We start from the raw sequence: 27,918 nt of genomic DNA, 5'->3' as shown, positions 1-27,918 counted from the left end.
TTTAGTTCAGGAACCATAGAGATGATGAGAGACAGATGGTGGCCATCATTATTAGGGGCAGCTTCGCTCCTATCAGCAGAGTTTGAGGAATTTGCAGCCATCTTGACTGAAGCTTCAGTCCCATCGACAGTAACAGATGGTGGCCATCTTGGCTGAGGGCAGCTTCCGCTCCAGCTTCAGTCCTTGCGAAAGTAACGAGATGAGGTGACCATTTTGTCTAAGGGCAACAAGTCACAGGAAAGCTGCCAATCAGGAGTCGATTAAGAAAAACGTCAACTATCGCGAAGGTTGGAGGCCGGCCTCTAGCGGGAGGGAGTAGGTGTCGCTGAAGCTGGTCGCGCTGCTCCCGCCCCCAGGGCGGCACCGCCCTCCCCGCTGCCTGCGCCGCGGGACTTGTGGGCAGCTGCTGAGCGTGTCCAGGCTGCACCGCTAGCTACAGCCGGACCGGCAGGCCCTGAGCATGGGGGTGGGTACGGGGGGGGCGCGGCGCTGCCAGTGCCTGGGGGAGGGGATGGCATTGGCTGTAACACACTGACTCTATCCCCCCTCTGTTTTACAGAAGATAGGGCTGCAGCTGAAAGCCACTCTGGAAAATGTTACAAACCTCAGGCCGGTGGGGTAAGATTTTCGCTGGTACCTGAAGGTATGGCGGGCCAGGGGAGGTGCACACTGCACAGCGTTGCTAGGCAAAGCAAAATGAAACGCAATGTACTTTAAAAGCCCCAGTAATTGTTTTTATAATACAAGCCTGTATTGCTAACTAGAATACAGTACAAAATATCGTGCAGTAAAAATGATATAAAATTATGAGATTGAAAACCAGTGATGATCGAAATGGAGGTCTGGAAGGGACCCTGAGGGGTCCTCTACTCTCCCCACCGCTGAAACTCAGAATAACTTGTGTAAATTTGCATCAGCAGGGGGCGGGACTAGAGGACCTCTCAGTCCGGCATTTCTGTGATTGAGTTGCATGGTGTTGTATCACAGGCTTTTTTTGCATGATATTTTGCATCCCATCCTATAGTGGTTTGTACTGCAGGCTTCCACTACACAAATTATTGGTATCTAATGGAATCCTGCAATGCAAACCACTGTAGAATGGTTTCTATACTATGATCATCATTGTGGTATTTCACTGCCATCTCAGATATAGTTTTGCCAGTACCCAATTGATTATATACAGAATGTTAGTGGTATCATGGCACATTTCAAGCATGGGTCATTGTGTAAGCTAAATAAAAGTAAGATGAATATAAGTCATTTGAAAGTTGTGCAGGTTTTTTTTGTTTGTTAAATTTAAGCACGTTTTGGAAGTTGAGTAACTGTTAGATGTATGTATGTTTGCATTAAAAGATCAGTTACAATGAAATAAAATCATGGCTATTCCTCATTCCATATCATATCCACCACCCTCTCTCTTGTGGTTATGATTTTATTTAAGTATAATTGATGGAAGACTCGCTTGGTTGACAAACTGTTGGGATGTATTATTCCCAGCTTTCTTTATTGGCTCCTGAACGTAATCTGTTTTCTTTCGACCTAAAATTCTCTGGAAGAAATCCTCAACTTGTGTAAATTGTCATCGCTCAAGTGAAGCTAAGGGGGCTATGAAAATGGACCCCAGTTGAGACTCTGGCCTCCTATTCTTTATGGGCAGCTATCCCATGACCTTTCAACCACAAAAGGGTTAAACTTAAGTCTAAGAATGGCTTGAGTTATTTTATTGATCAGTTTAGTAACAACTTTAAGATTCTTTGGTGTATGTTTTTCTTTTCCAGCTGAAATGTGGAAACTGTGGTGAGATTTCTGAAAAATGGCAATACCTGCGATTAATGGTAAGCTGCCAAACTGCAAGGTGTACATGAAAAACAAAAAAAACCCAGTGCATAATATGTAAAATTGACTTTGATGGAAATGGGGGATATGCTGTATGAAGCAGCCTTTGAATAATTATCTACATCAGGGTTGCTGTCAGACTTTATGTTCACAAAGTATTTTGAGATCCTTGAATGAAATGTGCTATAGGAATGGCTGAATAATGATAGTAAATTAACTTATACAAGGTACTGGTGTTGTGCATGCCAGAAATGCTATAAATATCACTATCTGACTACCTCATGATGTTAATTTAAATAGAGAAGTGTTATCCCCACTTTACAGATGGGGAAACTGAGGCAGAGAGGTGAAGTGATTTGCCCAAAGTAAAACAGGAAGTCTGTGGTTTAGTTTGGAATTAGAACCTTAGGCTCTCATCCTGAACATCAAGACCATTCTTCTTCTATCCTTGCAGGCCCCAGTCCTGCAATTTGTTGCCTGTAGGCACAACAGTGTGCAGGATCAGGGCTCTAATCATGCTGGTTGAAGATTAAATAAATATCCTATGGAATAGCTAGAATGTGTCTGTATTGTCAAGACACATTCTATACATAGTGTATTTAAAATTTAGTATAGAATGTACATTATTCCTTAATAACCATAGTATTGTGAAGTCTAAATATTCTTTGTACTGAAAGAAACCTACCTTCCCCTTACAATATATAAAATCATGTTAGTTTGCTATTGTCCTTGTAAAAACTATTTTGTCTCTACAGAGATTTTTAGTTGCTCAATTAGAAGATGAAAAAATTGACACACAGTGATGGCTCCATTTGTAATTTTTTAGGACAGTGCTCCTCTTAAGGGAGGCAGAGGGAGTGCCACGATGGTGCAGAAATGCAAGCTGTGCTCCAGAGAAAATTCCATTGGTAAGCTCTTTCACATGATTTAAGGGATGCTGTCAATTTAATTTTTTTTAACTAATTTACAAAAACCTTCTAAATAAATAGTATGTCCTGAATTTCTGTTGTAAGTTGCTTTTTACCAGTGTTTATACGGGTTTACTTTCTCCTACTTGCTGGTGTTTGTCTTAAAGCACCAATATGTTTGTCCTCATGTTTGTGCATGAGACAGGAAATGCAACTGATCATCATCAAAAGAATGAGACTGACTACACATGCAAAAAGTGTGTAAACACTGGAACAATAAAGACAATTAATTTTTGCCAACTTTAGTTTTAGTAAAAACAATAGTATGTTCAAATTTCCCAACAGAAACATGATTCTGAAGTTAATGGTGTCCCTTTTAAAATGCTTGCTTTTCTTCTATAAACTTATTTGGAAACAAATTATTGTCCTTTGTAGCATTGTTTGAACGTACACTTAAGATGTTAACCTTTTTGGAAAAAAATGGGATGCCAGTTACTTTTAATTCTTTTCTTAAAAATAACAGAAGTAGCCAAGAGTTTCCTGGGCAATTTCTGTACTTGCTAGACATTTTTTCTTTCAGTTATCAAACTCTTTGTCTTTTTGTTATTAATGTAGACATTCACAAAGCAGAAAAGAATGATGGTCCATCTAGTCAGTATCTGACCAGTTTGAGATGGTCCTTAAGGAAAGCCCCGCATAATGTTCATAAATCAGTTGTATCTTACTATGGGAAGGAAGGTATTTTCTGCCCTGCAGCTGGTGATCATCTACACTCTAACATGACTATTGACAGCCATTGCAACTCTGGCCTACTGTGTAATTCAGCTGTTCTTATTTGTAGGAGTGTTTAACCCCTTTTTAGATTGTATTAATTTATTTGCCTCAGTATTATCCTATAGCAGAGTTAAACAGATTGATTATCTATTATATTAATACATATTTCCATTTATCTTTTTAAAGCCTTTTAGCCTTTCAGTTTCATTGTTTGATCGCTCATAGTTGTATTATGGGGGAAGAGTAAAAAGGAGCACCTGACTCATCCTTTATTATATTTTCTGTGCCCTTTGCCTTCCCAGCCAAAATAGTCCCATTCATTGTCTCTTAATCACTTAACTTTTTTCACAAAAATAAGGACTAATCCTGAGACCCTTATACTTGCACAAGTACACTTATTGACTTCAGCGGAACTACTTTTAGGAGTAGGGGTTTCAGGATTGGGCCCCAAAAATCTAAAAGCCCGTCTGGTATTTAGAAAATTAACAGCATCCACACAAGTGGATGTGTCAAGTGTTCGTTTTCCTCTCCAGATGTTAAAAACTAGTTTCATCCAAGGAGCTGCCAGCTGTCTGCATTGGCCTGGTTCTTGGGATGTTCCTACAAAGTTCTGCCCATTTCATAGCCATCCTAGATTAGATTTCTTCCCCCTGGGATTGAGCTGTGATGTTGTAAAGCTATATCTATGTAAATACTTACTGCAGTAACATGAAGGGAAAGATAAATTGGTATTCAAAATGTGTCTGATATGAAAGGCATTTCCTGTGGAATAAATACAACCATGATAAGCTAGTTAAAATACAGGAAGGTATTTACAAGGTCTGTGCTGACTTATACAATGACTATCCCCCAAATCTACATTTAGGGAAGTTAGATATAAATAATGGTGTCCTGTTGGCTCAGTCCTGTAAGTAATTTGCACTCAACCCTCCCACTGACATTGGGAGAGCTGTATGAGCAACAATTGTACGGATGGAGCCTTAAAGCCATGTTACACGAGTATGCCTTGCTTTTTCTTCCTTAAGAGGAAAACAAAACAGGAGATGGAATTCTTGGTAGCACTAGCAAAAAAAAAGGGTCTTAGATTTTGATGGACTAACCAGAAATGTTGGCTGTTTTTGAATAAACAGTGTTTGGAGGAAGGGCTCTTGGGTTTGTGTTGAGGGCTGGAAAATTTGAAGTATTTTAATTCTACCCCCTTCTCTTTTAGATATCTTAAGAGACACTATCAAGCCTTATAATGTAAGTTTATTTTCTCTATGATATCGCAGACATAACTGAAATAAGCATTAGTAATGTGGTGGTAGTTTATTACAAGGCTTCCCAATTTTTGCGATCATGTTCCTCCCAGAAGTACAGGGGAAAATACACTCAGGTATCGCCTGATAGAAACACACCGCAAATGGGATGCTGGATGCTCCAAAAGTGAAGCTGTGCACTTAGGAAAGTATATTTTAAATAATGTGGACAGTGGCAGCCAGTTAATATCTTGCCTTGTCCATTCTGGTTCTGACTCAGATATCAAATCATTTGTTTAAATATCTTGGTGTCAGCATCAGGCACTGGATTAGTCACATTCTAAGCAAATATGTAATAGTTTTACCCTGGTCTCGGAGAGCCTACCTTTGAAGGGCTCAGAAACTTCACCTGACCAGTCTCTAAGTTTAAGAAATTCTAGTTAATTATCAACCATGTAAAATAATTCAAAGTTTTTGGTCCAGAGTTTGCTGCTTCTAAAAACTTAATTGCATTTTATGCCTAGACTAAAAGGTGTTGTTTCCCTTTCATTAGATAAAAACTAAATGCTCTTCTGATTCAATCCTAGGCTGAAGACAGTGAGAAGTTTAAGACCATAGTGGAATTTGAGTGCCGAGGTCTTGAGCCAGTTGACTTTCAACCACAGGCAAGTTCTTATTAATGATTTATTTGACAGCTCTTAGGTGTCTTTCTGCTGAAGTCTACATTGATGTAGCACACTCTTTTGAGAATTGCACTGCTCATTTTGGACAACCAGTGACTCTCCAAGAGTCTTCCCTCTCTGCAGTTGTCTCTTACCTCACCCTACTCACCTAATTAAAGTTACTCACCCTTTGGAGCTGTGCCCCCTGAAGTACCTTGTAAGTTCCAGAGCACTGCAGATTTGAATTCATTTGGTGGATCTTTAGAGTAGGCAACAGGAGGAAGAGAGGAGTCCTAAAGCAGTCACATCTTGGATTGCCTAATTAGGGATCACTGATGGGAAGTAGTCTGGTTGGGCTATTGTACAAGGCATAGAGAGAGTTAACAAGCCTGATTTTTGGACACTGATCATTATCTGTCTGCTGTGCTCAACTAAACTCTGAAGTTCATCCATCTCTACAAATGTAGATGTGTATCCACAACAAAATGAGACTGAAAGGCAGAGCAAGACTTGCTGAAGGCATCAGTAGTCTCTTTTGCAAAATACAGCTGCAGATACTGAGTTAAAGGGTCTTTTTGAACTGTAAACTGAGACAGCTAAGAGAGTTTCAGATAGGACAGCTATGGATTTTGCTTGGAGGTAGTGAGACTTGGTGACTGGTTTGTTTCGTCCAACTGTGAGTTTGTTTGGCTGTTCGTTCTCTGTGTACAGGCTGTGTAGCTGGACCATGGGCCTCTGAGTAAGTTGTTGGAACAGGTCTGTTTCATGTCTTGGTGAGGCGGTGTGGTTCTGACCCTTGGAACATTGATCAGCCCTGTTGCTTGAAATCTGAATGGTTAATTGCTCCCTGATGGGGAGGGGCCGAGCTGAGCTAAACAGAGAGATTTGGGTAATGAGAGTCACTTGCTAGCAATATTGAGAACCACAAATTAAGGCAACTGACAGTTTCAGAGGGAGCTGGAGGTGGGTGGGAGAGAGCTTTCCTTCCAGGTTCAACTCTACAGTGATATAACAGTGGGATGCAAAGTGACACAAGGAGAAAATTGTAGCTAGGAGTGTTAAGGACAGTAAGGAGTTTAAGTATATCAGGGACAAAAAATAATACTAACAATGGTATTTGTCCCTTACTAGATGGAAATGGTAGAATTATTAGTAATAATGCATAAAAGTGTTCAATAAATATTTCTGTTGGGGGGAGCAGGTGATGTAATATATAATGATAACTCTTTCCATTCCACTAGTATCTCGGGAGGATGTGAAATAACAGCTATTAAAGTTAGACTTTTTAAAACAGCAGGTCCAGATAATGTGACTCCAAGAGTTTTTAAAGAGGTGGCTAAGGTGCTTGTGGGATGGTTAATGTTAATTTTTTGTCAGTAAGTCTTGGAACGCTGGGCAAGATCTAGACGACTGGAAGAAAGCTTAATGTTGTACCAGTATTTAAAAAGGGTAAATAGAATGATCTGAGTAATTGTAGGCCTGTCAGTCTGACATAGTTCTTGCATAAGCTAATGGAGCAGCTGATACAGGACTTTATTAATAAAGAATTAAAGGAGGGTAACGTAACTAATGGCAATTTGAGTTTATGGAAAATAGATCCTGTTAAACTAATTTGTAATCTCATTATAAAAACAAGTTTCATTCATAATGGTACTAGTGTTGATGCAATATACTTAGACTCCTGTAAGGTGTGACTTGGTACCCCACAACATTTTGAGAACTGGGAGAACAGAACATTAACATGGGACATCTTAAATGGATTAAAAACTAGCTAACTGATGGGGTCTCACAAGATAACTGTAAATGGGGAATCATGATTGAGCAGGTGTTTCTAGTGGAGTACCATAGCAATCGGTTCTTGGCCCTATGCTATTTAACACTTTTCAGTGACCTAGAAGAAGTAAAAATCATCACTGATAAAGTTTGCAAATGATCCAAAAATGGTGGGGGGAAGGGAGATGAATAATGAAAAAGACAGATCACTTAGTAAACTGGGCATGAGCAAACAATATGAATTTTAATATGGCTAAATGTTATATGCCTAAGAGTACAGAATGTAGGCCGTATTTGCAGGATGGGGGACTCTATCTTGGCAAGCAGTGGTTCTGAAAAAGTTTAGGGATCATGGTGGATAATCAGCTGTGGTCAAAAAGTCTAATGGATTCTTTGAATGCATAAAAAAGGAATCTCAAGTAGATGTAGAGAGGTTATTTTACCACTATTTTTGGCACTGATGCAAGCACTGCTGGAATACTGTGACCAGTTCTGATATCCATGGTTCAAGAAGGATGTTGATAAATTGGAGGGTTCAGAAAAGAGCCACAAGAACAAATAAAAGATTGGGAAACATGCCTTATAATTATAGACTCCAAGAGCTCAATCTATTTATCTTTAAGGAGTGACTTGATCTATAACTACTTACATGGGGAATAAATACTGTGACAAAGTTCCTCCTCTATCTTGGTGGGTCCTGTGCTGATAGGCAGATTTGCTCACCTCAGTGATCTTCCCCACAGTCCAGGTCAACTCCTCCTGTGCTAGATCAGGAGTTAGGAGGTTTGGGGGGGTACCCAGGCCCACCCTCTACTCCAGGTTCCAGCCCAGGGCCCTGTCAATCACAGCTGTCTAGAGTGCCTCCTGTAACAGCTGCATGACAGCTACAACTCCCTGGGCTACTTCCCCATGGCCTCCTCCAAACACCTTCTTTATCCTCACCACAGGCTTTTCCTCCTGGTGTCTGAGAACACTTGTACTCCTTAGTCTTCCAGTAGCACAGCCTCTTGCTCCCAGCTCCTCTCACACACTTCCTCTCCTCTAGCTCCCCTCTCCCTGACTGGAGTGAGCTCCTTTTTAAACCCAAGTGCCCTGATTAGCCTGCCTTGATTGGCTGCAGGTGTTCTAATCAGCTTGTCTGCCTTAATTGGTTCTAGCAGGTTCCTGATTACTCTAGTGTAGTCCCTGCTCTGGTCACTCAAGGAACAGAAAACTGCTCATCCAGTGACCAGTATATTTGCCCTCTACCAGACTCCTGTACCCCACTGGTTTGGGTCTGTCACAATACTTGATAATGGGTTCTTTAATCTAGCAGAGGAAGGTATAACGCAATCCCAAGGCTGGAAGTTGAAGCTAGATAAATTCAGAGCAGAAACAAAACTTACATTTTTAAGTGATGGTAATTAACCATTGGAACAATTTACAAAGGGTTGTGGTGGATTTTTCCATCACTAATCACTTTAAAATAATGAGTATATTGTTTTCTAAAATATATGCTCTAGGAATTATTTTGGGGAAGTTCAATAGCATGTATTATACAGAAGGTCAAAGTAGATGATCCTAATGGTCCCTTCAGGCCTTGGAATCTACAGTTCTCCTGCTGCTGTCAGCTGTTGGTTTCTTATGTCTGGTCATGGGCTACATAAGCTGACTCCCTGCTATATATAACCTATTATTCCAGTAGGATTAGGAGTAAATTGTGTAGACTTGACAAATAAAAACCTGTGCTTTATCCTTCCTGCAACTGCAGTGACATTGTGCTACATTTATTATTATTCTGGCTCACTTTCTAAGACGTGGGAGGGGGAAATTCAAGTGTCTAAAAACAGTTTTTCTGTTTCTGTGCAAAACTAAGCATATGTAAAGTGGACTACGGCAATTGGTGGTGTAACTAGTACATTTTTCTCTAGAAGCCCACCTGTCAAGGAGAAAAACTAAATAGTCAGTTGCTTGTTCCTGTTGGCTTTACAACTGGAACTAGAAATCTATTTCTACAGTCAAATTTGATAAGCCCATGTGTGTAGGATGCTTGTTTACATGTCTTCCTAGCCCTCACCTGTCAATCTCATTTCAATCAATACCAACAGAGTGAAGGTTATAATAACTCATAACCTAATAGTCTCGAAGTTAAATCTGAAGCAGTGTGTATGAAGGATAGCCCTGACTAGATACTTAAGTTATGATACTTCAACAAATAAATCAAGAGACTTACCCTTTTCCTTACAAATCCAACAGTTATTTTACAGTCAGCTCTCTCAGATACAGTTGAAGCCAGCCTGGCTTCTCCAGATCAAGTTTCAGTTCTGTCATAAACAGCAATGGAATAGAATAGGTCATAAGAATGTGAAATTATTTTTAATAAATAGAATTAAAACTTAGCTGAAGTTGATGAGAATTGTTATTTCCATTGATATCTGTCTGTCTCCCCATAAAATCACCAGAATTCTTATTGCAGTCTTAAAGGGGAAAATACCCTCTAGGTCCCTCCATGACAAAAAGAAAATCTTTCCCTTTGGAAAATCCCAGGGATGTGGGTTTTTTTTTTTGGTTTTTTTTTTGGTTTTTTTTTTTTACCAAATGGTGAAAAATCTAAGATGCTTGTTCATTTCTTGCTTGGTAAGAAGTCTCTTAGTTTTAGCTTATAATTATGCTTTTCATTTAAGGTTCCTGAGCTGATGTAGCTATCAGAAATGCCAATATATGCCTCTTTACCTGTATTAGTTCTGTACGGTCTCCTCCTCCCCCGCACCACAGAAGTATTATCCTTCAGCTGAAGAATAGATGCATCTTTACAAAGTGTCTTTTCATCCAACTATAGCTCCCTTGCTTTGTGGCAGAAATGACACTTTACAGTGGTAAGCAGAATAACTGCATGATGATCCACTATGTTGGAAAGTTGGGTGATAAGAATTCCTGTTTTTGTTCTAAGCTTCAGCTACTGTTGCTCCTTAGCCAGTCAGCAGAGGGCAGACAAGTCACTTCATTACTCAGCTCAATTTGGCAGTGATTAAATTGGAGTATCAACTGTGATGCCACAAGCTATAAGAATGCAAGTCCTTACTCCTGAGAGCATTCTGTGCCAAAAAATTAAAAATTCTGCACACCATATTTTAAAATTCTGCAAGTTTCATTTGTCAATAAATAATACAGAGGCTCCAGCATGGCAGGGGGGAGCACAGGCCACTGGCTGCACGAAGGTGGGAGATCACCGTGCAGCTCCCCCACCCCCGGGGCACGGACTCAGTGGTGAGGTTGCACCTGACCCTAACACAGCACAAGGCATGGGCCTGCCCCAGAAACACCCTGGGGCCGTGCCCCTCTGCACCAGGTGTGGGGCAGACAGGCTCAACCAGGCAGGAGCCAAGTGTGGGGTGAGATGATTTTGTGTGGGACAATCTGGGTGCAGACAGCTATGGGGGGGATCTGGATGCACAGAGGCTTGTTTGCGGTGGGGTTCCAGGTGTAGGGTAATGGGACTCTGCAGGAGTTTCCAGGTAAAGGTGGTTGGGGCTCAGCAGAGGGTCTGGGTGTGGGGGTCTCAGGGTGCTAGGGGTCTGAGGCTTGGTGGCGTGGGGGCATGCATGCAGCTAGTTGGAGGTCAGTGGCATGGGGTTCTGGATGTGGGGGCTTGGGGTGGTGGGGCTCTTCAAGATGGGGATTTGAGTGCAGGGAGCTCAGTGGGGGTTGGTCTGGGTTTGGGGTGGGGAGCTGGAGGCAAGGGGGCTAGGTGCAGGGGAGCTCCAGATGCAAGGGTTGAGGTTTGGTGGGGTTTGGATATGGAGGGCTAGGGTAGTTCTGGATGAACTGGGTGAGGCTTGGCAGCGGTGTCTGGATATGGGAGGTCCGGATGCATGGGAGTTCGGTGGATGGTGGAGCAGCCCCCTGTACCTCTTCCCCCCACAGCTGAGGCACAATGGGAGCAGGAAGCAGGGGAGGATTCTGAGCTTCCTGCAGCTGGGGGAGGTTCGGGGGGGTGGGTCTGACACAGTCCCAGGCATTGCTTGCAGGGGAAGAGGAAATGCCATCCTCTCCTGCCTCCAGCACAGTCAGGACTAACAGCTGATCCCAGCACAGGGTAGGAGCCACTGGCTGGGGAATCCCTAGTCCTGCAGTGATTTCTCTCTCTGCCAGCTGCTCTGTGTGCCTTAAACGATGTACCCCCACTGCAAAGGAGTGGTGCATGACTGCTCTTACAGCTTCCCTTTCAAAAAGTCATTTTTTTTGCTGGGAAGCGAAGAAATCTGCAGGGGTTATAAATTCTGTGCATGCAGTGGCACAGAATTCCCCCAGGAGTAAGTTCTGCTGTAATTACAACAGCCTGTCGCATGGTTTAATGTTCCATGGATCTCTTAAATGTGTACTGGGTGGTGATGGCTCTCCATCCCTTCCACCTCCATTCTTTGCTCTGTTGCAGTTCTGTATTGTGGCTGGTGGAGATGCATCTTCTCTTGTACTGCCTACTGCCCCCCCCCCCATGGGGTTTGTGATTCTGCTCATGTAAAGGCTGCGTGCAATGTTTGATCTAAATTCATCACTCCCATTGACATTTGTCATGCATTGTGGGATGTGTATGACTAAATTCTTAATTTTCACAGATCCCAAAACACTGTAAAGTTTGTGGTCAGAGAGCACATTCCTTGTACACTCAAACTTCTCATAGAAGCTAGTGGGGATTTATGTCTACAAGGAATCCAGGAGCAAGTCCCATATGCATTTCAGTTTGCAAAACCAGGAAAGAGTTCTCCTTATACCATAGCCACTTATTTGTTTACTCAATTAAAAATAAAAAGAATCCAAGTAGCTCACAGGAAGGCTTCTTACATTGTCCATCCTTTAATTTGTGTCATTGTTCTTAAATTCTTGAGGAATTTTGTTGACCAACAAAACATTAATCTGTAATTTAAATACCAATTTTTTTTACCCCAACTGTACCTTCTTTGGAAATGTATCCATTGCTTTATGTACTGGATCCCAGATGCAGCCACCTTGGTTGATCTTTTTATTCCCCAGTAATTCCCTTTAGCGTCATTGTTTGGGTAGAGGGGATGGTGAGACTGGATGAGTGAAGCGTTGCCACTGCTCACACATGCACCCGTGGAGACTTAAGTGTAGTTATCTCAGGTCCGTTTCTGCTAGAAAGGCTAGGTTACGTAGACAAAGAATTGTGCAGATCTCACTCTTAAATTAACAGACGTTTTGGAGCATGAGCTTTCGTGGGTGAATACTCACTTCGTCAGATGCATGTAGTGGAAATTTCCAGGGGCTGGTATATATATGCAAGCAAGCTAGAGATAATGAGGTTAGTTCAATCAGGGAGGATGAGGCCCTGTTCTAGCAGTTGACGTGTGAAAACCAAGGGAGGAGAAACTGGTTCTGTAGTTGGCAAGTGTTACGTTGCCTAAGTGCTCTGCAGGGACGAGAGACAACACACACAGTGAGTGATATGGCTTTTAATGAGGTAAAGAAAACACACCCGCAACGGGGCCTCTCCACGTTGCTAACTCAAAGCGGGGAGCGAGTCCAAAGCAGCAAACACAATTCTGATAAATATAACTTATGCTAATAGCATGTAAAGCAGCTCATACATAGGCATGTGGGAGCTTTCCCACAACGGGGCTATCTCTTATGCAAAGGGCCAGGCTTTTCTAAACACGCCGGGCTTCCCAGGCTAAGCGGTTCCAACCGGCTACAAACAGCATAGGCTAGTATAACAGCAACCTTTAATAACCTGTCCTTGAGAAGGCGAACAGCCTTAGCTAAACCGTAACAAAATTCCGCAGTCCCTTACAGCAAGCCATTCACAGTCTTTGTTTAATCCTGAGCTGATGGTGTCAAATTTGCAGATGAACTGAAGCTCAGCAGTTTCTCAAACCAAGGGAGGAGAAACTGGTTCTGTAGCTGGCAAGTTGAGAACTGCTGAGCTGCTTGCATATATATCTGCCCCTGGAAATTTCCACTGCATGCATTTGATGAAGTGGGTATTCACCCACGAATGCTCATGCTCCAAAACGTCTGTTAGTCTATAAGGTGCCACACGATTCTTTGCTGCTTTTACAGATCCAGACTAACACAGCTACCCCTCTGAGACTCTTAAATTGTGCTGCTTGGGTGGAGTCTAATCTGGTTACAATTAAAATCTAGTTGATTCTCCTCCTCCTGGTAGTTTGTTTGACTCCTCTGTACCTAAATGAACTACACAGGATGATGACAGTTACAAACACTTGGCCCCTTTTGCCAGGGATGTCTGGGTTCTCATGCTGTTAAAACCAAAACTGAAGACTTGTCTTTTTTTCCTCTCTTGCTTTTCATTGTTAGCTTGCTATTAAACTGGAGTACACTGTTTCTAAAATGCCCTGAAATATCTTGGTGACAGTTTTAATCTAATCATTCATTGCTAATAGACATACTGGATACACTTAGAAACCTGTGATGCCAGAGAGATTTTTTGGGGAAAAAACAAGTTAGAAAAAATAATTTGCAGGAAAAACAAGTGTGTTCTGGAAAACTGATGTTTCCTTGCTTTACCATATTACTTGTACAGGTCTGTCACATCTTAACGCACATTTAATATGCCTGATTTCAGCTTTACGTGGTCGGCAAAAACCAAAAAAAAGAACAAAAAAGAAATAACAATTTTAATACTGTACCTGTAGTGCGGGTGATTCCGCCCGCCATTGAACTCAATGTAATTTTGACTATACGCAGTTTTCGCTTTATGTGCTAACCGTGGAACGGAACCTCCACGTAAGATGAGACAGACCTGTATAGTTTTAGTAATGTTCCTATAATTTCTGGATACAACTGAACTCTACCATCCATTGTATCTTTTGGAATTGAAAATATGTAAAAATAAAACTTGGGCATGAACAGTCAGTCAAACTCTCCTTGATTATTAAACAGACGGTCATACCCTGTATTGAAACCATAGGTCACTTAATAATTTGGTCACTCTTTATACCTACTTGTAAGACAGCTAGCTCCACTAAAATAAATACTTGTACTGCATAACCTTGTTTGCTGAATTATTTTAAACATTTAAGACTTATTACAACTCATACCTAAGCTTATTTTAATTTTGCTTTTGTAGGCTGGGTTTGCTGCTGAAGGTGCAGAGTCTGGCACGCCTTTTAGTGAAATAAACTTGCTGGAAAAGGTACAACTTATTTTTCCTCAGTGTCTCTATCCCCAGAAATAGCAATCACCCATTTAAAAGTATGGCTTTATGTGCCTTAGAGTGGCATGCATGCACAAATCTTAAGTGGAGGAGGAAACCACCTTCAAATATGAGTGCTCAGCATTAGTGTGCACCTCAAGGTACTTATTTGGAAGTGTCTAAGCATGGACATCTTCAGTATTTTGAATAGGCATGGTATAATTGCAGCTTGCTCTTGAAAAAATGTTGGGAGGACACCCAAATCATGGTCTCTTGATCAAGTTGGAGATTTTTATGGGGGCACTGCTTTTCTTTTGCTCTGAAACTATTGGGGCAACTCCTGAGAACTCTTCCACGTGTTGAGTAGTGATGTGCAGTCTCCTTTGAAGCTCAGCATAAGACTTTGGGCCTGTGTACATGGAGACTTAAGGCACAGCAGGCTGGGTGTGAACCAGAGCATAGTAGCCAGGCATGCACATCCTGCTACTGCACACTAGAAATGTCATAGTGTGTTTGAAACAGTATTAGGTCAAAATACAATGTCTCCATGTAGAAAAGCCCATAGGTGCTCCAAATCTTCATTGGCCATGAGCAAATATCTCAGGCTCAGTTCCTCTCTTTGGTATTCCACGTGACAGGAAGATTGGCTTGTCCGACTCACAAGTACAGGTACTATAAATAATCCTTTCACTCACCATGGTTGCTGGCATGTCTGTTACTGGCTACAGTCTTCAGATACAGAAAATCTGATTCATTAAGCTAAAACTACTAAGAAGCTTGAAGCTAATTTAATTTGTTTGGCATTCACTTCTGTTGGACATAGAACTGGAGAGGTTAAGGGCCTAAACACTTCCTGCAGACAGTGTAGAACCCAACTTTGGAATGCTGATAAGGTTAATTGATATTCCAATTTATGATTTTAAATACTACCCCATTGTGTTTGTGTTTTGTATTAATGCTGTAAAATTTGAATTCCTACAGGACTGGAATGACTATGATGAAAAAATAAAGGAGTCTGTTGGAATCTATGAAGTTACCCATAAGTTTCTAAAATGCTAAAACTGCTTTTAATAAAATCTTGACACCTTGGCCAAGTACTGGACTGTAGTCATTATAGAAGTTCCTCTGGAGTGACTTTCTGTATGGCTGTAATTCAACAATCAAATATAATATCAGCTGAGTTTGACTTTATTAATCAGTCTTGGGACAGCAAGTACTTTTCCACCAGTCTGACTGGTTCTATTCAAGTAGTTTACTCAGATGAAACTCAGTACAGCCAAACCTAACATTGAAAGGCCCTGCTGTATTTCTCGTTAAATCTGTCTCTAAAGGGCCAATGTGTTAGTCAACATCTACTAAATAGTCATTGCCTTCAGGGTTAAAGACAACATGGAAGGATTTATCATTGGCAAAATACCCTATTATATAAATAACTTTCAGTCTTGATCATTGTCACTGGCACATTAGGTAATTGCAGGTGTTAGGGCCTGAAGCCAGAAGTATATCTTTGTAATAGTTTCTGGCTAGTTCAAGTAAACCTGCTGTTACCATTTCCTGCTAACTGACTTGTATTTCAAATTTTAAGTGATAACTTAATTATACATAAATGTAAACAAATACAAACTAAGCTAAAAACATAAACTATCTTCTGAAAACCAAATGATCTTTACACAATTTTTTTTACCCCACTCAGTAAGCAAATATTTTCCCTCTTGAATAAAAGATGTCAGTTCAAAAGGAAACAGCCAAGTATGCCAAAGGTTTTGAATTTAATACCCACCCCCACCTCTAGTCTTTCCCTGTCTGTTCTGTAAGGCTTTTTCCCCAAATCCAAATGTACTCTTCAGCACCAGGAAGTCATCATTCATCAAAGTCTCAACAGCAAAGTAAGTGCAGCACATGATGTAGTATCCTGCCTTTTAGCAGCAGCCTGCAGAGGGATAAAAAGCCCTGCTACATATTGATAGATAGGAATCTGGAGAGGCCTGTGTTTTAGGGTTGCTTCACCCTGGTAACTGTGATTCATTTTATACATAAGATATGGTATCTTGTGTTCACTAGCTGCACTCATGGTGTATCACTTTTTGATAAAGCAAAGAACTGAGGGAATCTATATTACACAAAGAAAAACTGAAGGCAAGTAAACTTCTGGTCTTATGAATCCCATCAGTGACATCCTAGCACCATCCACTTAGAATATACTGTCTGCTACCATGTTATGTTTTGGTACTGTTCAAACATCTGTGAAATGGACACTTTAGTGCTATTTTGAAAAGCTAGCAGCAGAGAAAGGAACCAGGGAAGAGAATTATCTTTTGCGCTTTCAAAATAGACAGGGGATACTTTCCCTCTCAGAGCAGCCACAAACTTTTTTTTTTTTTTTTTTGGAGAGGTTGAGTGTGTTTTTAATAGAGCTGCTGAAGCTAATGCAAAAGATAAAGCCCCAAAGCAAGGACCAGTGACAGTACTGTTAAGAATATCAGCAGTTGAAGGGAGGGGGCACTCCTGGAGAGCAAAGGTTCTTATGTCTTTTGTATGAATTCTGCTGCATTGGGTGTCGCATCAGATTTTTGGCATCAAATTAATATGACTCTAAAGTTACAAGATCTTGAATAAATCTAGCAGATGCTGCTGCTGCCATCCTTCAGGAAATTCTACTGTCCCCGCTGGAAAGCTCCTTGAGCCTCTCCCACCTCAAGCCCAATACCTTTATTTCAGAGACATCTTAAATCTGCAAATACTAAGACATCCCTGCCACTTGCCTTGGCAAATAGGCTGAAAGGTTCCAACAGATACTCGTGGTGCCATGCAAGAAGTCTGGAGTGTTCTAGAGGAGGTAGGAAATAGTCATTAATAAGGCTGATGGTGATTCCTTCTCCACAGTAGGAGAGAGATATTTGGGAAAGAAAAGCAGCCTCTGGAGAAGTTAATGAGAAATGATTTTTCTGTATTAAAGATACAGGCTTATGCAAAGGAACACAACAGATTATAGGGCAGATATACAAACAGAAATAACTGACAATTTATAATTTCTAAAAAGTATATGCATTTGACTGTATTCCTCTATCAGCTTTTGTATGCTTATTTTAAAAGTGTAAACTCTTCACACCAGGAACTCTCAAATCCCTAATCCTGAGATACTACTAAAACATTTCTTCAACGATGTCATAGGTAGCTTTATTTAAACATTATTTTCCAGCCAATTTCTTAACAGTTTGAAGATTTAACACCTGATTACAGCTGTCAGTACTGTTAAAGTCTCACATTTTCAAGTTTTCATTTAAACCAATCATTACATTGGAAATGCTTCCAACAGAAGAGCCAGTTAGTTTGACACTGATTCAAATTTAACAAGAAAAATAAAGATTACAGATCTAGTAAGTGAACATATATCTGCAGGATTTACAACTTGTCATTCTTGTATTTTAGTTTTAAATACAACTTTTGTAGCTGTTACATTGTTCAAATGTAGTTTTTTGTTCCCGCTGTAAACATGAGCTGTAAACATGAACATTCGTAGATTTTAAGCTCAAGTTTAATCAGTACAATACTAAAGTTCCTTTCTAGAAATGAATATTTAAATGCCTGTTATATTTTAAGAACATTTTATATTCTATTACATAACAGTTCAGAATATCAGAATTAAGTGTTTCCTGAATATCACATGCAGGAGCTTGCACTTAATTTCTTTATATGGCTAAGATTTTCAAAAGGTGCCTAGCTCCCATGGAAATTCAGTGCAAGTTGGTCACTTAACTCTTGCAGACTCCTTTTAAAATCCCAGTCAAAATGTTTAGTAAATTAGCACTAGCAACATTCTTCCACATTCAGCCACACATGATCAGAAGTGATCTTGATCCAAACATTTTATATTGTGCATTAAAAAAAGTATCCCAGCCCTGTTGTGCCTAACTACTAATATGCTTACCTTCTAAAACATGAAAAATATCTTCCAGTGACCTATGCACACACTGGAGGAATTCGTGTACATTCCTGGCTGGGTAAGAGGAGGCACTGCAGCCAATCCAATCATCATGCACTCCATAGCCTACACCAAAGCCATCCGGCACCACTGGAGCAAATCCTCCCATATTCACAGCCGGGCTGTTCAACGTGCTTGTGGACAGAACGTTGTGATTCAGCTGAGCATAGGCTTGGTCCTGGTAGATGTCAGGTAAGGGGATACCTTTTGATGCTGCCAAATAACGCAAACTGAACAAATGCCGGTCAAATCCTTGACCTGTTAAAATAAGAATGACCATGATAGATCAGACCAGTGGTTCACTTACGCCAATATCCTGTTTGCTGACAGTGGCCAATGCCAGAGGCTTCAGAGGGAATGAACAAAACAAAGCAATTATCAAGTGATGCGTCCCTTGTCATCCAGTCCCTGCTTTTGGCAGTCAGAGGGTTAGGGACACCCAGAGCATGGGGTTGTGTCCCTAACCACCTTGGCTAAATAGCCAGTGATGGACCCATCATCCATGAACTTACCTAATTCTTTTTTTACCCAGTTATACTTTTAGCCTTCACAACATCCCAGGCAATGAATTTCACAGGTTGACTGTGCGTTGTGTGAAGTAGTACTTCCTTATCTTTGTTTTTAAACCTGTTGCCTCTTCATTTCATTGGGTGACCTCTGGTTTGTGTGTTATGTGGAGGGGTAAGTAAAGCTTCCTTTTTCACTTTCTCCATACCATCCATGAATTTATAGACCTCTATCATATCCCCCCCTTTAGTGTCTCTTTTCTAAGATGAAGGGTCCCAATCTTTTTAATCTCTGCTCATATGGAAGCTGTTCCATATCCCTAATCATTTTTGTTGCCTTTGTTGGTACACTTTCCAATTCTAATACATCTTTTTTGAGATGGGATGACCAGAACTGCACTCAGTAGTCAAGGGATGGGCATACCATGGAGTTATACAGTGGTATTAAAATACAAATCACTACAGAAAATCACTGCTTTTCTCTGGAAAATAGTTAATTAACACACTAAATATCACACCCCTTCAAAGACACAAAACTTACAAGAGTTTTTCTATAGCAGCTTTCTCATAAGTTATGGTAACATGCTTTACAGAAGGAAATTCCAATGCATTTTTAGCACATCCCTTCTCTGGGACAGGAACTCTGTTTTACTCATTTATGTAGCAACTACTATAATGGGGCCATGATCTCTGGGACATCTAGACACTACTGCAATATTAATAAAAAAGGTTTTTAACAACAGTTAAGTTAAATGGAGAAGATCAAAATAGAAGGTTTGAAAAAGGAATAAATGTTTTCATATTACTTTAGAAAAGAGTCTGAGGTAGGCTGTTCCAAATGGCAGGAACTAGAGGAAAAGGCTATTGAAACCACAGTAAAAAGAGTATAATAAAATTGGACGAGGCCCTGTAGGCTACATTTTACTAAAAATCTAGAAGAAGTTAGCAAGCTCTAATTGTGACTTATTTTAAAATGCAATAGGGCCAGGTCAGATAGAGCCACTTGGGAAAATTTATCACTGGTGCAGCAAAAGGAACCAAGGCCAGTTTGCACAGTGGCCTCAGTACCACCTGCAGGCAGATGCATGAAGCAACCCAACATCCTGCTTTTGCGTTGCCCTCTCCAGGGCATCAGCCAGTTAGCTGCCACATGTGGGCTAGTATAACAGTAATTTATCTACAGGATAGGAAAAATCTTGATGTGTGTGGATCTGAAACAAATAAGGGGAACTCAAAGACACTTCCTTCTTAAGAAGAATGTCACAAGAACAATATTTTTTTTTAACCTGCAAAGCGCTGCTATTATTTGGCATTCTACAAAGTTTGAATGAACATAGGCCCTCCAGCAAGATTAAGTTACACTTAGTGAGACTTCTGTAAAAGTTTAGCATTAATGAGCAACTAAGTTGATGAGACTCATTTTGTGAAGCAATGCGAATGTTCTATCACCATGACCTGACGCTAACACTTACCCATAGCAGCTTCTTTTGTCAACTGGCTGTGGTACTTAGAGCACTCAGCAATCATCTGCTGAAGCTCCTCTGTGCTGTGTTTGGAAGGCTGCCTGACAAAAGCTTCTGTGCACTTCTTTGTATAGACGGAGGCGGGACGGATGGTCTCTGTGCGACCATGTTTGAAAGCTGCAGTACTGCAAGACTCATATGTGGCAACAGTCTGGCCATACTGCCGAAGGAAAGCCATCTGGAAAGAAAGCTGAGCAACAGCATCAGGACTTATCTTCTTCTGCTTTAAAAACTCCTTGCCTCCTTTCTTAAACTGAATACAGTCAAGAGTCAAGGTTTCCATAGCGGCATCAAATTTCTGTTTGGCTTTGGTAATTCCTGCTTTTAAGGCATCATTCAACTTAAAGCTGAGTTTCTGCACAGCGCTGGAAGAGTCAATGGCAGCAGGTTGAGATTGTGGGGTGACAGCTGGCTTCTGGGTGCTGTCTTTAAACACTTCATTCTGAAATCTTAATACAGCCACACCATCTCCCCAGGAATGTTCAAAATGAATGGCCGCATTGCCATCTTTGGTTAGGATAAGGTTAAAGGATTTATCATACCAGCGGTTAATACCATCTCCATGCAACATGGTGTGAGACAAGTGCACAAGGTCTTTAATGGGGAAGTCATCTAAACAAAGACAGAAGACAGCAGAATCCACCTTTTGGAGGACTTCCTCATTGCCATTATCGAGTAGCTTCTGCCTCAGTAGTGCCCATGAATCTCGGTTTTCACTGGGCAAATATGCAAGAGGGAAGGCTGGGGCTGGACTGTTGTCACTAAGTATGTATTTCAGGTGTGCTTGTATTTCAGAAGGCTTCACTATATTCCCATCTCTATCAATGACATCAAATACATAAAAGTTCCCATTTCTGAGCACCAGCAAGTGCTTTGCTTTTTCATCTGTAAAAAGCTCGTCTCGACTGAGCTTAGGCAATCGTGTGGAATTGAAAAGCCGGAAGTACTGAGACATATCTAAGGGGTATGCATTGACCATGTAGGCACCAAACCATGATACAGATGAAGGCACAAATCGAATGAGTCTCCTAAAGGTTTGCGTGTCACTTTTGTCTGGATTGAGGTGAAAAACCTCTGGCTCTAGATAGCCAGCCCTGAAGGTCTTCAAAAAACGTATAGCAGAAACAGTCATGTTAGTTGCTCGTGTGAGCTGATCATTATATTCAGCTTTTGGGTCAGGGTTGAAAGACATAAATGGGTTAAAATTCAAAACAACAGATTCACGTGAACTTAGATACATATCAAACCAGGAACCTAAAAATGGAGAATTGAGAAAGAGATTAATACAGGTAAAATTGGCTAATTGTGAAAGCACTGTTCAGAACCATTTATATTACATGTCAAAGTCATTCTGAAGAGAGCTCCACTATCTCCATTTAATTATAGTCCATGGACTGAGGTACATTAGGGCAACATATTCCCACCAAATCAGAAGTGGACCTCCCACTGATGTCAGTGGGAGCTTTGCACAAAGGTCTAGAGTGCAACATGGCCTTTAGGTTGCATTACTCAGTGGGAAAACATGCTCACATTTGAGACCACCATTACTCCTGTCCCATTTCCCTTCCTGTCTCATCCTTCTTTCTCTATTTCTCATTTTCTTCTGCCTGTGTCTTCTGTTCTTCTCTTCTGAATTCCTTCCCTGCAGCAACCCCTAATTCCCACTGGAGACTCAGTAAAACCACACTCGTTTTCAAGCTGTGACCTAAGTCAGAATTTGAAGTCCAGATCTCCGGAGGTGAAAGACTAGCTAACATACAAGTAGAGTTTTATAACCCACTCCTCACCTTGGTATACAAGCTCTGAACTCATTGTTCCTCCTCATAGGCATAATTATGTTTTGCTACACTTATGGAAACAACAAAAAAAAGGAACAGGACTTGAAAGTCAGGGGAAAAGAGGGCCGGTTGCAGCTGCAGCATGTAATCCATTTACATAATAATGCTCAAGAAAACCAGTTAATAATAATCTGCCACATTTCCCCTCAACATTAAACTTAAGCGGGCTTGTCATAAATAGATAGCTAAGGGTTAATGTTTCTTTCACCTGTAAAGGGTTAACAAAGGGAACCAATCAGGAAACTGGATTTTTCAAAGTCAGGGAGGGAATTTTTGGAGTCTGGGTCTTTTTGTCTGTATCTCAGCTATGAGAAGGTTCTTTCTATCTTCTAATCTTCTGTTTCCAAATTGTAAGTACAGGTAGAAAAACAATATAGGCTTTTATGTTGTTTTGGTTGTATTTACATGTGTGTAGCTTGCTGGAATGTTTCAAATTGGATATCTTTTTGAATCAGACTGTTTATTCATATTTTTCTTATAAGCAATAGCCCTGTATTGTCACTTGATGCAGAGATTATATTCTTATGTCTTTTTTCTTTCTTTTTATATAAAGTTTTCTTTTTAAGACTTGTTTGAGTTTTTTCTCTCTGGGTAGGCTAAGGAACGAAGGGGAGGGAATTCTCTTTGTGTTAGATCTACGGAGGGTAAGCTCTGCAGCACCAGGGAATTGGTTGGAGGGGGAGGAGAGATAGAATCTTTTCTGTTTCCTTGTATTTGGGGTTTGTCTCTTTGTGGAATAGAGGAGACATGCTTCTTGGTATTGTGATGTAAAGAGATTGCATCAGTACTCCCCGGTTAGCCCAGAGAGGAAAGTCTGGGTGGGAGAGAGAGGGGGAAGGGAAGTGGGTTATTTCCCTTTGCGGTAAGACTCAGGGCTTCTGAGTCTTGGGGTCCCTCCAGGGAAGGTTTTGGGGAGACCAGAGGGGGCCAAAACCCTGGAATTTTTGGATGGTGGCAGTGAGATCAAAGCTAAGCTGGTAATTAAGCTTAGAAGGGTTCAGGCTAGGCACCCAGATTTCTGGACGCTAAGATTTGGGAAAGATGCTTATGATAGGGCTGTTGACAGGGAAATACTGGGGGAACAGGATGGCAACAACAAGTGAAAGTCATTACTATCAAAAGGCTGAGCAAGCTGGCCTGTGTGAGAAGTTGGTGGTTCTCAGTGCAATTCAAATACATGTCTGGTAAACTGCCACCATTGGCACCGTTACTGGTAGTCTCAGCATCGAGCAAGGATTGAAGCACAATGGCAGGACAGTATGGGGCGAAGATTACACTGCTGCTGCTTGTGCTGTACTGGATATATTATCTAAGTCTCCATTGTTGTCCACCCAGCATCTGCCTTCCACAAACACTATCATCATTTACATTTGAAAGCCACTGGAAGTAACACGAATGAGAATAAATAAATAAATAAAATAAATAAATAAATAAGAAAATCACTAACCTAAAAGCTACATGCTTTCTCTTGCTTTTCTCTCCCTCTTTTCTCTCTCTCTCTGTCTGAATTTCATCTCCTTCTTTGTCTTATGTTCTCTCTCGCCTTGTCTTTATTCTGGTCTTCCTCTTTCTGAGTCTTTCCTTTTCTTGTTCTTTAAAAGAATAATGCTCTGCATTTTTTCAAGGCTGGAGGAGTGTCTCCTTCCATTCCCCACTGTTCAGTCATCTTTCCCAACTTTTCTGAGAATTCAGTTTTCCAATCAAGGACTTTCAAACAGATTCATGACCGTAACCAGACCTGGGTTAGTTTTCTTATAGAGACTACTAGCTTTAGATGCATGGAGGAGTCTAAACACTGGAATATATTTGTATTTATATTTTTTAATTACTTTTTAAAAAATAAACAGTAAATATTTTTCACTACTGTTTTTCCAATATCCCTCAACCTCCTATAGCAGCAGAACCTTTCTTCTCCAACAGGAGAAAGAACATCAAGGGCACAAGATCTTCCTTACACAGATACCAACGTGTCCTGCATTTGAGCAAGATGCTCCACACTTAATGTGGGATCCTTGTATCAAAAGATCCTTAACTTTAATTCCCTTTGCACACAAGCACTACAGCATACACAGCATTCTATCAGAGTGGACCACAGTACAAAATGATACTGTATATCACTGAGCAAATGTTCTTTTCACCAATGTGTTCTGATTATATAGACAGACAAATCTTTTGCTCACTTTAATAAAAATCTATATATTAAGAGTGCTATGGCTGGCCTTCTATCTTTGATTTTGATAGCACCATTTGTTCTTCCTATACTACACTTTTTTTTTTTTTTACACTATTATATTTTGCTAATGTACTCATTAAAGTTACTTTCTTCCAAATGAAAACATCTTTGAGGAAATCTTGCTGTGGTTGATATTTCTGTTAGGTGACAATGAGAGATCCTAAAGCAAGGCCGGGTGCTGGCCATCGGTCTGGGAGCTCTGCATTTTAATTTAATTTTAAATGAAGTTTCTTAAACATTTTTAAAACCTTATTTACTTTACATACAACAATAGTTTAGTTATATATTATAGACTTATAGAAAGAGATCTTCTAAAAACATTAAAATGAATTACTGGCACACAAAACCTTAAATTAGAGTGAATAAATGAAGACACCACTTCTGAAAGGTTGCTGACCCCTGTCCTAAAGTATTTGGTATATTAAAGATGACACTTTGTGAAGTACCCTCTTTTTTCCACCAGAGACAGTCTTCTAATTAGCTCATACATTGTCAAATGTAGTTTTCACATCTTGTTCAGAGTGTAAACAATAATAAGGAGCTTAAACTTTAATTTGTTATTCATAGCATTATGAGCTGACTGTCATCAAGTCTCTCCTCAAAATGAGTCTCTTCTTTATCCCACTATAATCCTTCCTACCTGAGATGTAACTAGTATGTTTGTTCTGCTTGTCTTGAGCAACCAGCTGCTCATGCAATTCTCTTCCAATTCCATGCTCAAAGCTGCGACCAAGTTCTTCAGTTTTCCTAAAACAATCAGACAGTCAAAATGCTGTTTCCAGGCATTTTTTAAAAAAGATGCATCTTCTAATATGTAGGAGTTGGAGTGAAAGATTTGATGTACACTGAAGCACTGTTTGGTTTTCTGTGTATCCATACCTGAACTGATCATCATCTAAGAGAGGCTTTTGGGCATTCAGATACCTCCTAACAGTATCTTCTAGTTTGGGAATTGGCAACCTGAGGGGAGAGAAAAAAAGCAAACTAAAATGTTGTTGTTAAAGCTCTGACAGTAAAGATTCTTAAAATACCATATTTTTGTAAGTTAATTCCTATGCTCTTTTTATAAGTAAGCATGACAGAAAAACAGGAACTTGTTTTACAAGTAGCCAACTCACAGATCCTCCTCCCTAATTTTATATACTGCTAGGTATAGAATGTTTTCTGTATTTTGATTCCATGTGGAAATTCTAATAAATTTATTTCCAATGCTCATCTTCGCCTAAACACGAAAGCTGTTTTCACCTAGTTACAGGGCAAGCTATTTTACCTCTTAATGAAATTAACACTTTTTAAGGTGTGTGTGTGTGTGTGTGTGTGACAGGACTATTTCACCTTGTTACATAATTTGATTTTTGTTGTTTTTACTGCCATACTTCTATGTTTTTTAAATGCTTCTTTCTCCCCTGTTGCTCCGTGAAAGGGGCATGCAAACAAATGGGGAAACTAACTACAGTATAATAAAACAATGAAATTAACTACACAGGAAGTGCTGTCCAATGCACAAAGTAAACAAAGGGGGGTGGGGGGATTTGTTTTCTCTAATCCCTTTCCTTTGTAATAATTGTATGTGTTATTTAAACAATGGTAGATAAGAGATTTGAGACAGAAGGTTATATGTAGATTATAATTTTTAAACTGGCAGTACACACTTGAATACTGTCAAAAAAGATCAAAGTCACTTCCCTCTGTTAGCAATAACCTTTCACCTACATAATATACTGTAGCCCATCCCAAAGACAATGTACCCTTCTTGGTCTCCTGCACTTTCAGCATATACCAAACCTCATTCATTAGGGGTGTAGCGAGCAATCTGAAACCAGTACATATCAACTGGTCTGTTGACTCCACCACCTGCTGTGTACTGGTAGTTTCCCAAAGCAGACCTGATCTAGTAGTGTGGTATTAAGGCTTCACCATGAGACATAAAACCTGTTGTTCACCATAAGAGAGTTGGCCTCAGCAATTAAGCTGTGTATTTAGTCACCCATAGCACAGGGCTCCCTACTCTGCATTGGAGCAGGGGGTATTTTGTTTTTTTTAGAGTGCATTTCCACTCTGATGCAGAAGAATGTTGCTGCCTTTAAAGCCAGCAGGCACCATTTCTGAAATGTAGAGACATGGGACTCCCTTACCAGGGGAAAAGGACTAACCTAGACGAAGGAGAAAATGGGCATTAGATGCCAGCAATCATGGAAGAAAGGGGCTCCCTTAGCTGGGCAGGGGAAAAGAGATGGGGGTTTTATTAGCAGTGGGAAACACAGATGGAGGGGTCGCAGTGAGGGAGGGGTTTCTGGGGGCTCAGAAGGATGCCTAGGACTCCCTTACCTGTATGGGGGACTCGAAAGGGGTAGGGTAGGAAGTCCCTGAGTGGAGCAGCTCTATGGGTGATGGGGTGGGATGGCTCAGAGGAAGGACCCAGCATGATTGTGGGGCTCAAAGGAAGATGGGGAGGTGTCTGTGGCACAGTGAGGGGTTAAGAAGGGAGCAAGGCCTCTAGTGTGGGGATCCCTAGGGTGGTGATGGGGCACTCAGAAGGGGGCAAGGTCTCTGGTGCGAGGATCCCCAGGGGGTCCAGAGGCTCTGGCATGTGGCTCAGAGGGAAACAGGGGGTTCTGGTGCGGGGGTCCCCAGGTCGGGGGGGGGGGCAGAGAGGGGCTGGGAGCTCTGGTGGAGGGATCTCGGATGTGGTGGGGGCCCCGCGGGGAGAGCTCTGCTGCAGGGGTCTTCAGGTCAGGGGGGCACAGAGGGGAGCTGGGAGCTCTGAGGCGGGGACTTCGGACATGGTGGGGGCCCCAGGGGCGAGCTCTGCTGCGGGGGACCCCAGCTCAGGGGGACCGAGAGCTGAGGCGGGGATCTCGGAGGTGGTGGGGCCCCAGTTCCGGGGGTTGCCGGGCGCTCTGGTTCAGGGGCCGGGAGGGCAGCGGCCGCCTTACCTGGGCAGGCTTTTCTGAAAGTGCATGGTGGGCACGATGCTGCGGTGCAGGTACTGCAAGGAGTCGGCGCTGCTGTAGCCCCTCCGCAGCCCGGGGGCCGCTGGAGCGCCCAGGGCCTGAGTCTGCCTCAGGCAGGAGGCAGGGGAGAGCAGCAGCAGCCGGGTCGCCATGATGTCTCAGCCGAGCCTGTCACTGCGACTCCGCCCGCTCCCTCCCTCTTCCCCGGTGCTCAGTAGCCGCCTTCCGGACCGCAGCGCCTGCCCGCCCCCGCCGTTCCTGGCAGGCAAAGGCCGCCCTGGGGCGGGAATTCATCCTCCTGCGTGCGGCGCCCTCGCGGCCCGGGCGGGCTGAACCCCTCTCTGGGGAGCTCTCCGCTGTGCAAGGAGATTTCCCCGCCTCCTGAGGGGCTTCCCGGCCGGCGCCCTGCAAGGGCCCCGCCTCTTTCCTGTGCGGAGAGCGGGAGTCCTACGCCTGATTGCGGCCCGACTTTCATGCGCCCTGCGGGGGCTGAGCCCGGTGTACTCGCCTCCCTGCTATAGGGGGCTGCTGCCTCCCC

General features: G+C 41.7%; 2 protein-coding genes across 8 annotated transcripts; one reads left to right on the top strand and one right to left on the bottom strand.

Annotated features, from left to right (window-relative positions):
• The first annotated feature begins 182 nt into the window (after nt 1–182).
• On the top strand, nt 183–15,432 carry CZIB (CXXC motif containing zinc binding protein). Of its 5 annotated transcripts, none has more exons than XM_032768444.2 (8): nt 184–287; nt 560–643; nt 1,779–1,835; nt 2,663–2,744; nt 4,729–4,760; nt 5,344–5,421; nt 14,279–14,344; nt 15,326–15,432. In XM_032768444.2, the coding sequence occupies exons 3-8, from the start codon at nt 1,833–1,835 to the stop codon at nt 15,401–15,403; spliced, it is 339 nt and encodes a 112-aa protein (XP_032624335.1). In that variant the 5' UTR covers nt 184–287; nt 560–643; nt 1,779–1,832; the 3' UTR covers nt 15,404–15,432. The 5 variants fall into 5 exon arrangements, with proteins under 5 accessions (XP_074923718.1, XP_032624335.1, XP_032624336.1 ...); XM_032768445.2 differs by having other exon boundaries at nt 209–315; XM_032768443.2 differs by having other exon boundaries at nt 264–466.
• CPT2 (carnitine palmitoyltransferase 2) lies at nt 8,112–27,918 on the bottom strand. Of its 3 annotated transcripts, none has more exons than XM_032768439.2 (6): nt 27,363–27,780; nt 25,306–25,386; nt 25,067–25,173; nt 20,305–21,609; nt 18,273–18,584; nt 8,112–9,494 (listed from the first exon to the last, which is right to left on the bottom strand). In XM_032768439.2, the coding sequence occupies exons 1-6, from the start codon at nt 27,530–27,532 to the stop codon at nt 9,427–9,429; spliced, it is 2,043 nt and encodes a 680-aa protein (XP_032624330.1). In that variant the 5' UTR covers nt 27,533–27,780; the 3' UTR covers nt 8,112–9,426. The 3 variants fall into 3 exon arrangements, with proteins under 3 accessions (XP_032624330.1, XP_032624326.1, XP_032624331.1); XM_032768435.2 differs by lacking the exon at nt 8,112–9,494 and adding an exon at nt 16,671–17,171; XM_032768440.2 differs by lacking the exon at nt 8,112–9,494 and having other exon boundaries at nt 17,271–18,584; nt 27,363–27,918.

Source organism: Chelonoidis abingdonii, chromosome 7 (assembly GCF_003597395.2).
Source record: "Chelonoidis abingdonii isolate Lonesome George chromosome 7, CheloAbing_2.0, whole genome shotgun sequence".
In the NCBI taxonomy this organism is placed as follows: domain Eukaryota; kingdom Metazoa; phylum Chordata; order Testudines; family Testudinidae; genus Chelonoidis; species Chelonoidis abingdonii.
The sequence above is the reverse complement of the archived record's forward strand: the minus strand, read 5'-3'. Positions and strand labels throughout refer to the sequence as shown.

Excerpts from the sequence above, each read along its gene's own strand:
- CZIB (XM_032768444.2), top strand. Across the intron at positions 2,745-4,728 it reads CTCCAGAGAAAATTCCATTG|ATATCTTAAGAGACACTATC; the intron begins GTAAGCTCTTTC and ends CTTCTCTTTTAG. Across the intron at positions 14,345-15,325 it reads AAATAAACTTGCTGGAAAAG|GACTGGAATGACTATGATGA; the intron begins GTACAACTTATT and ends GAATTCCTACAG.
- CPT2 (XM_032768435.2), bottom strand. The coding sequence starts at position 27,532 with ATGGCGACCCGGCTGCTGCTGCTCTCCCCTGCCTCCTGCCTGAGGCAG. Across the intron at positions 21,610-25,066 it reads ACATACTAGTTACATCTCAG|GTTCCTGGTTTGATATGTAT; the intron begins GTAGGAAGGATT and ends CTCCATTTTTAG. Across the intron at positions 18,585-20,304 it reads GACAAAAGAAGCTGCTATGG|GTCAAGGATTTGACCGGCAT; the intron begins GTAAGTGTTAGC and ends TTATTTTAACAG.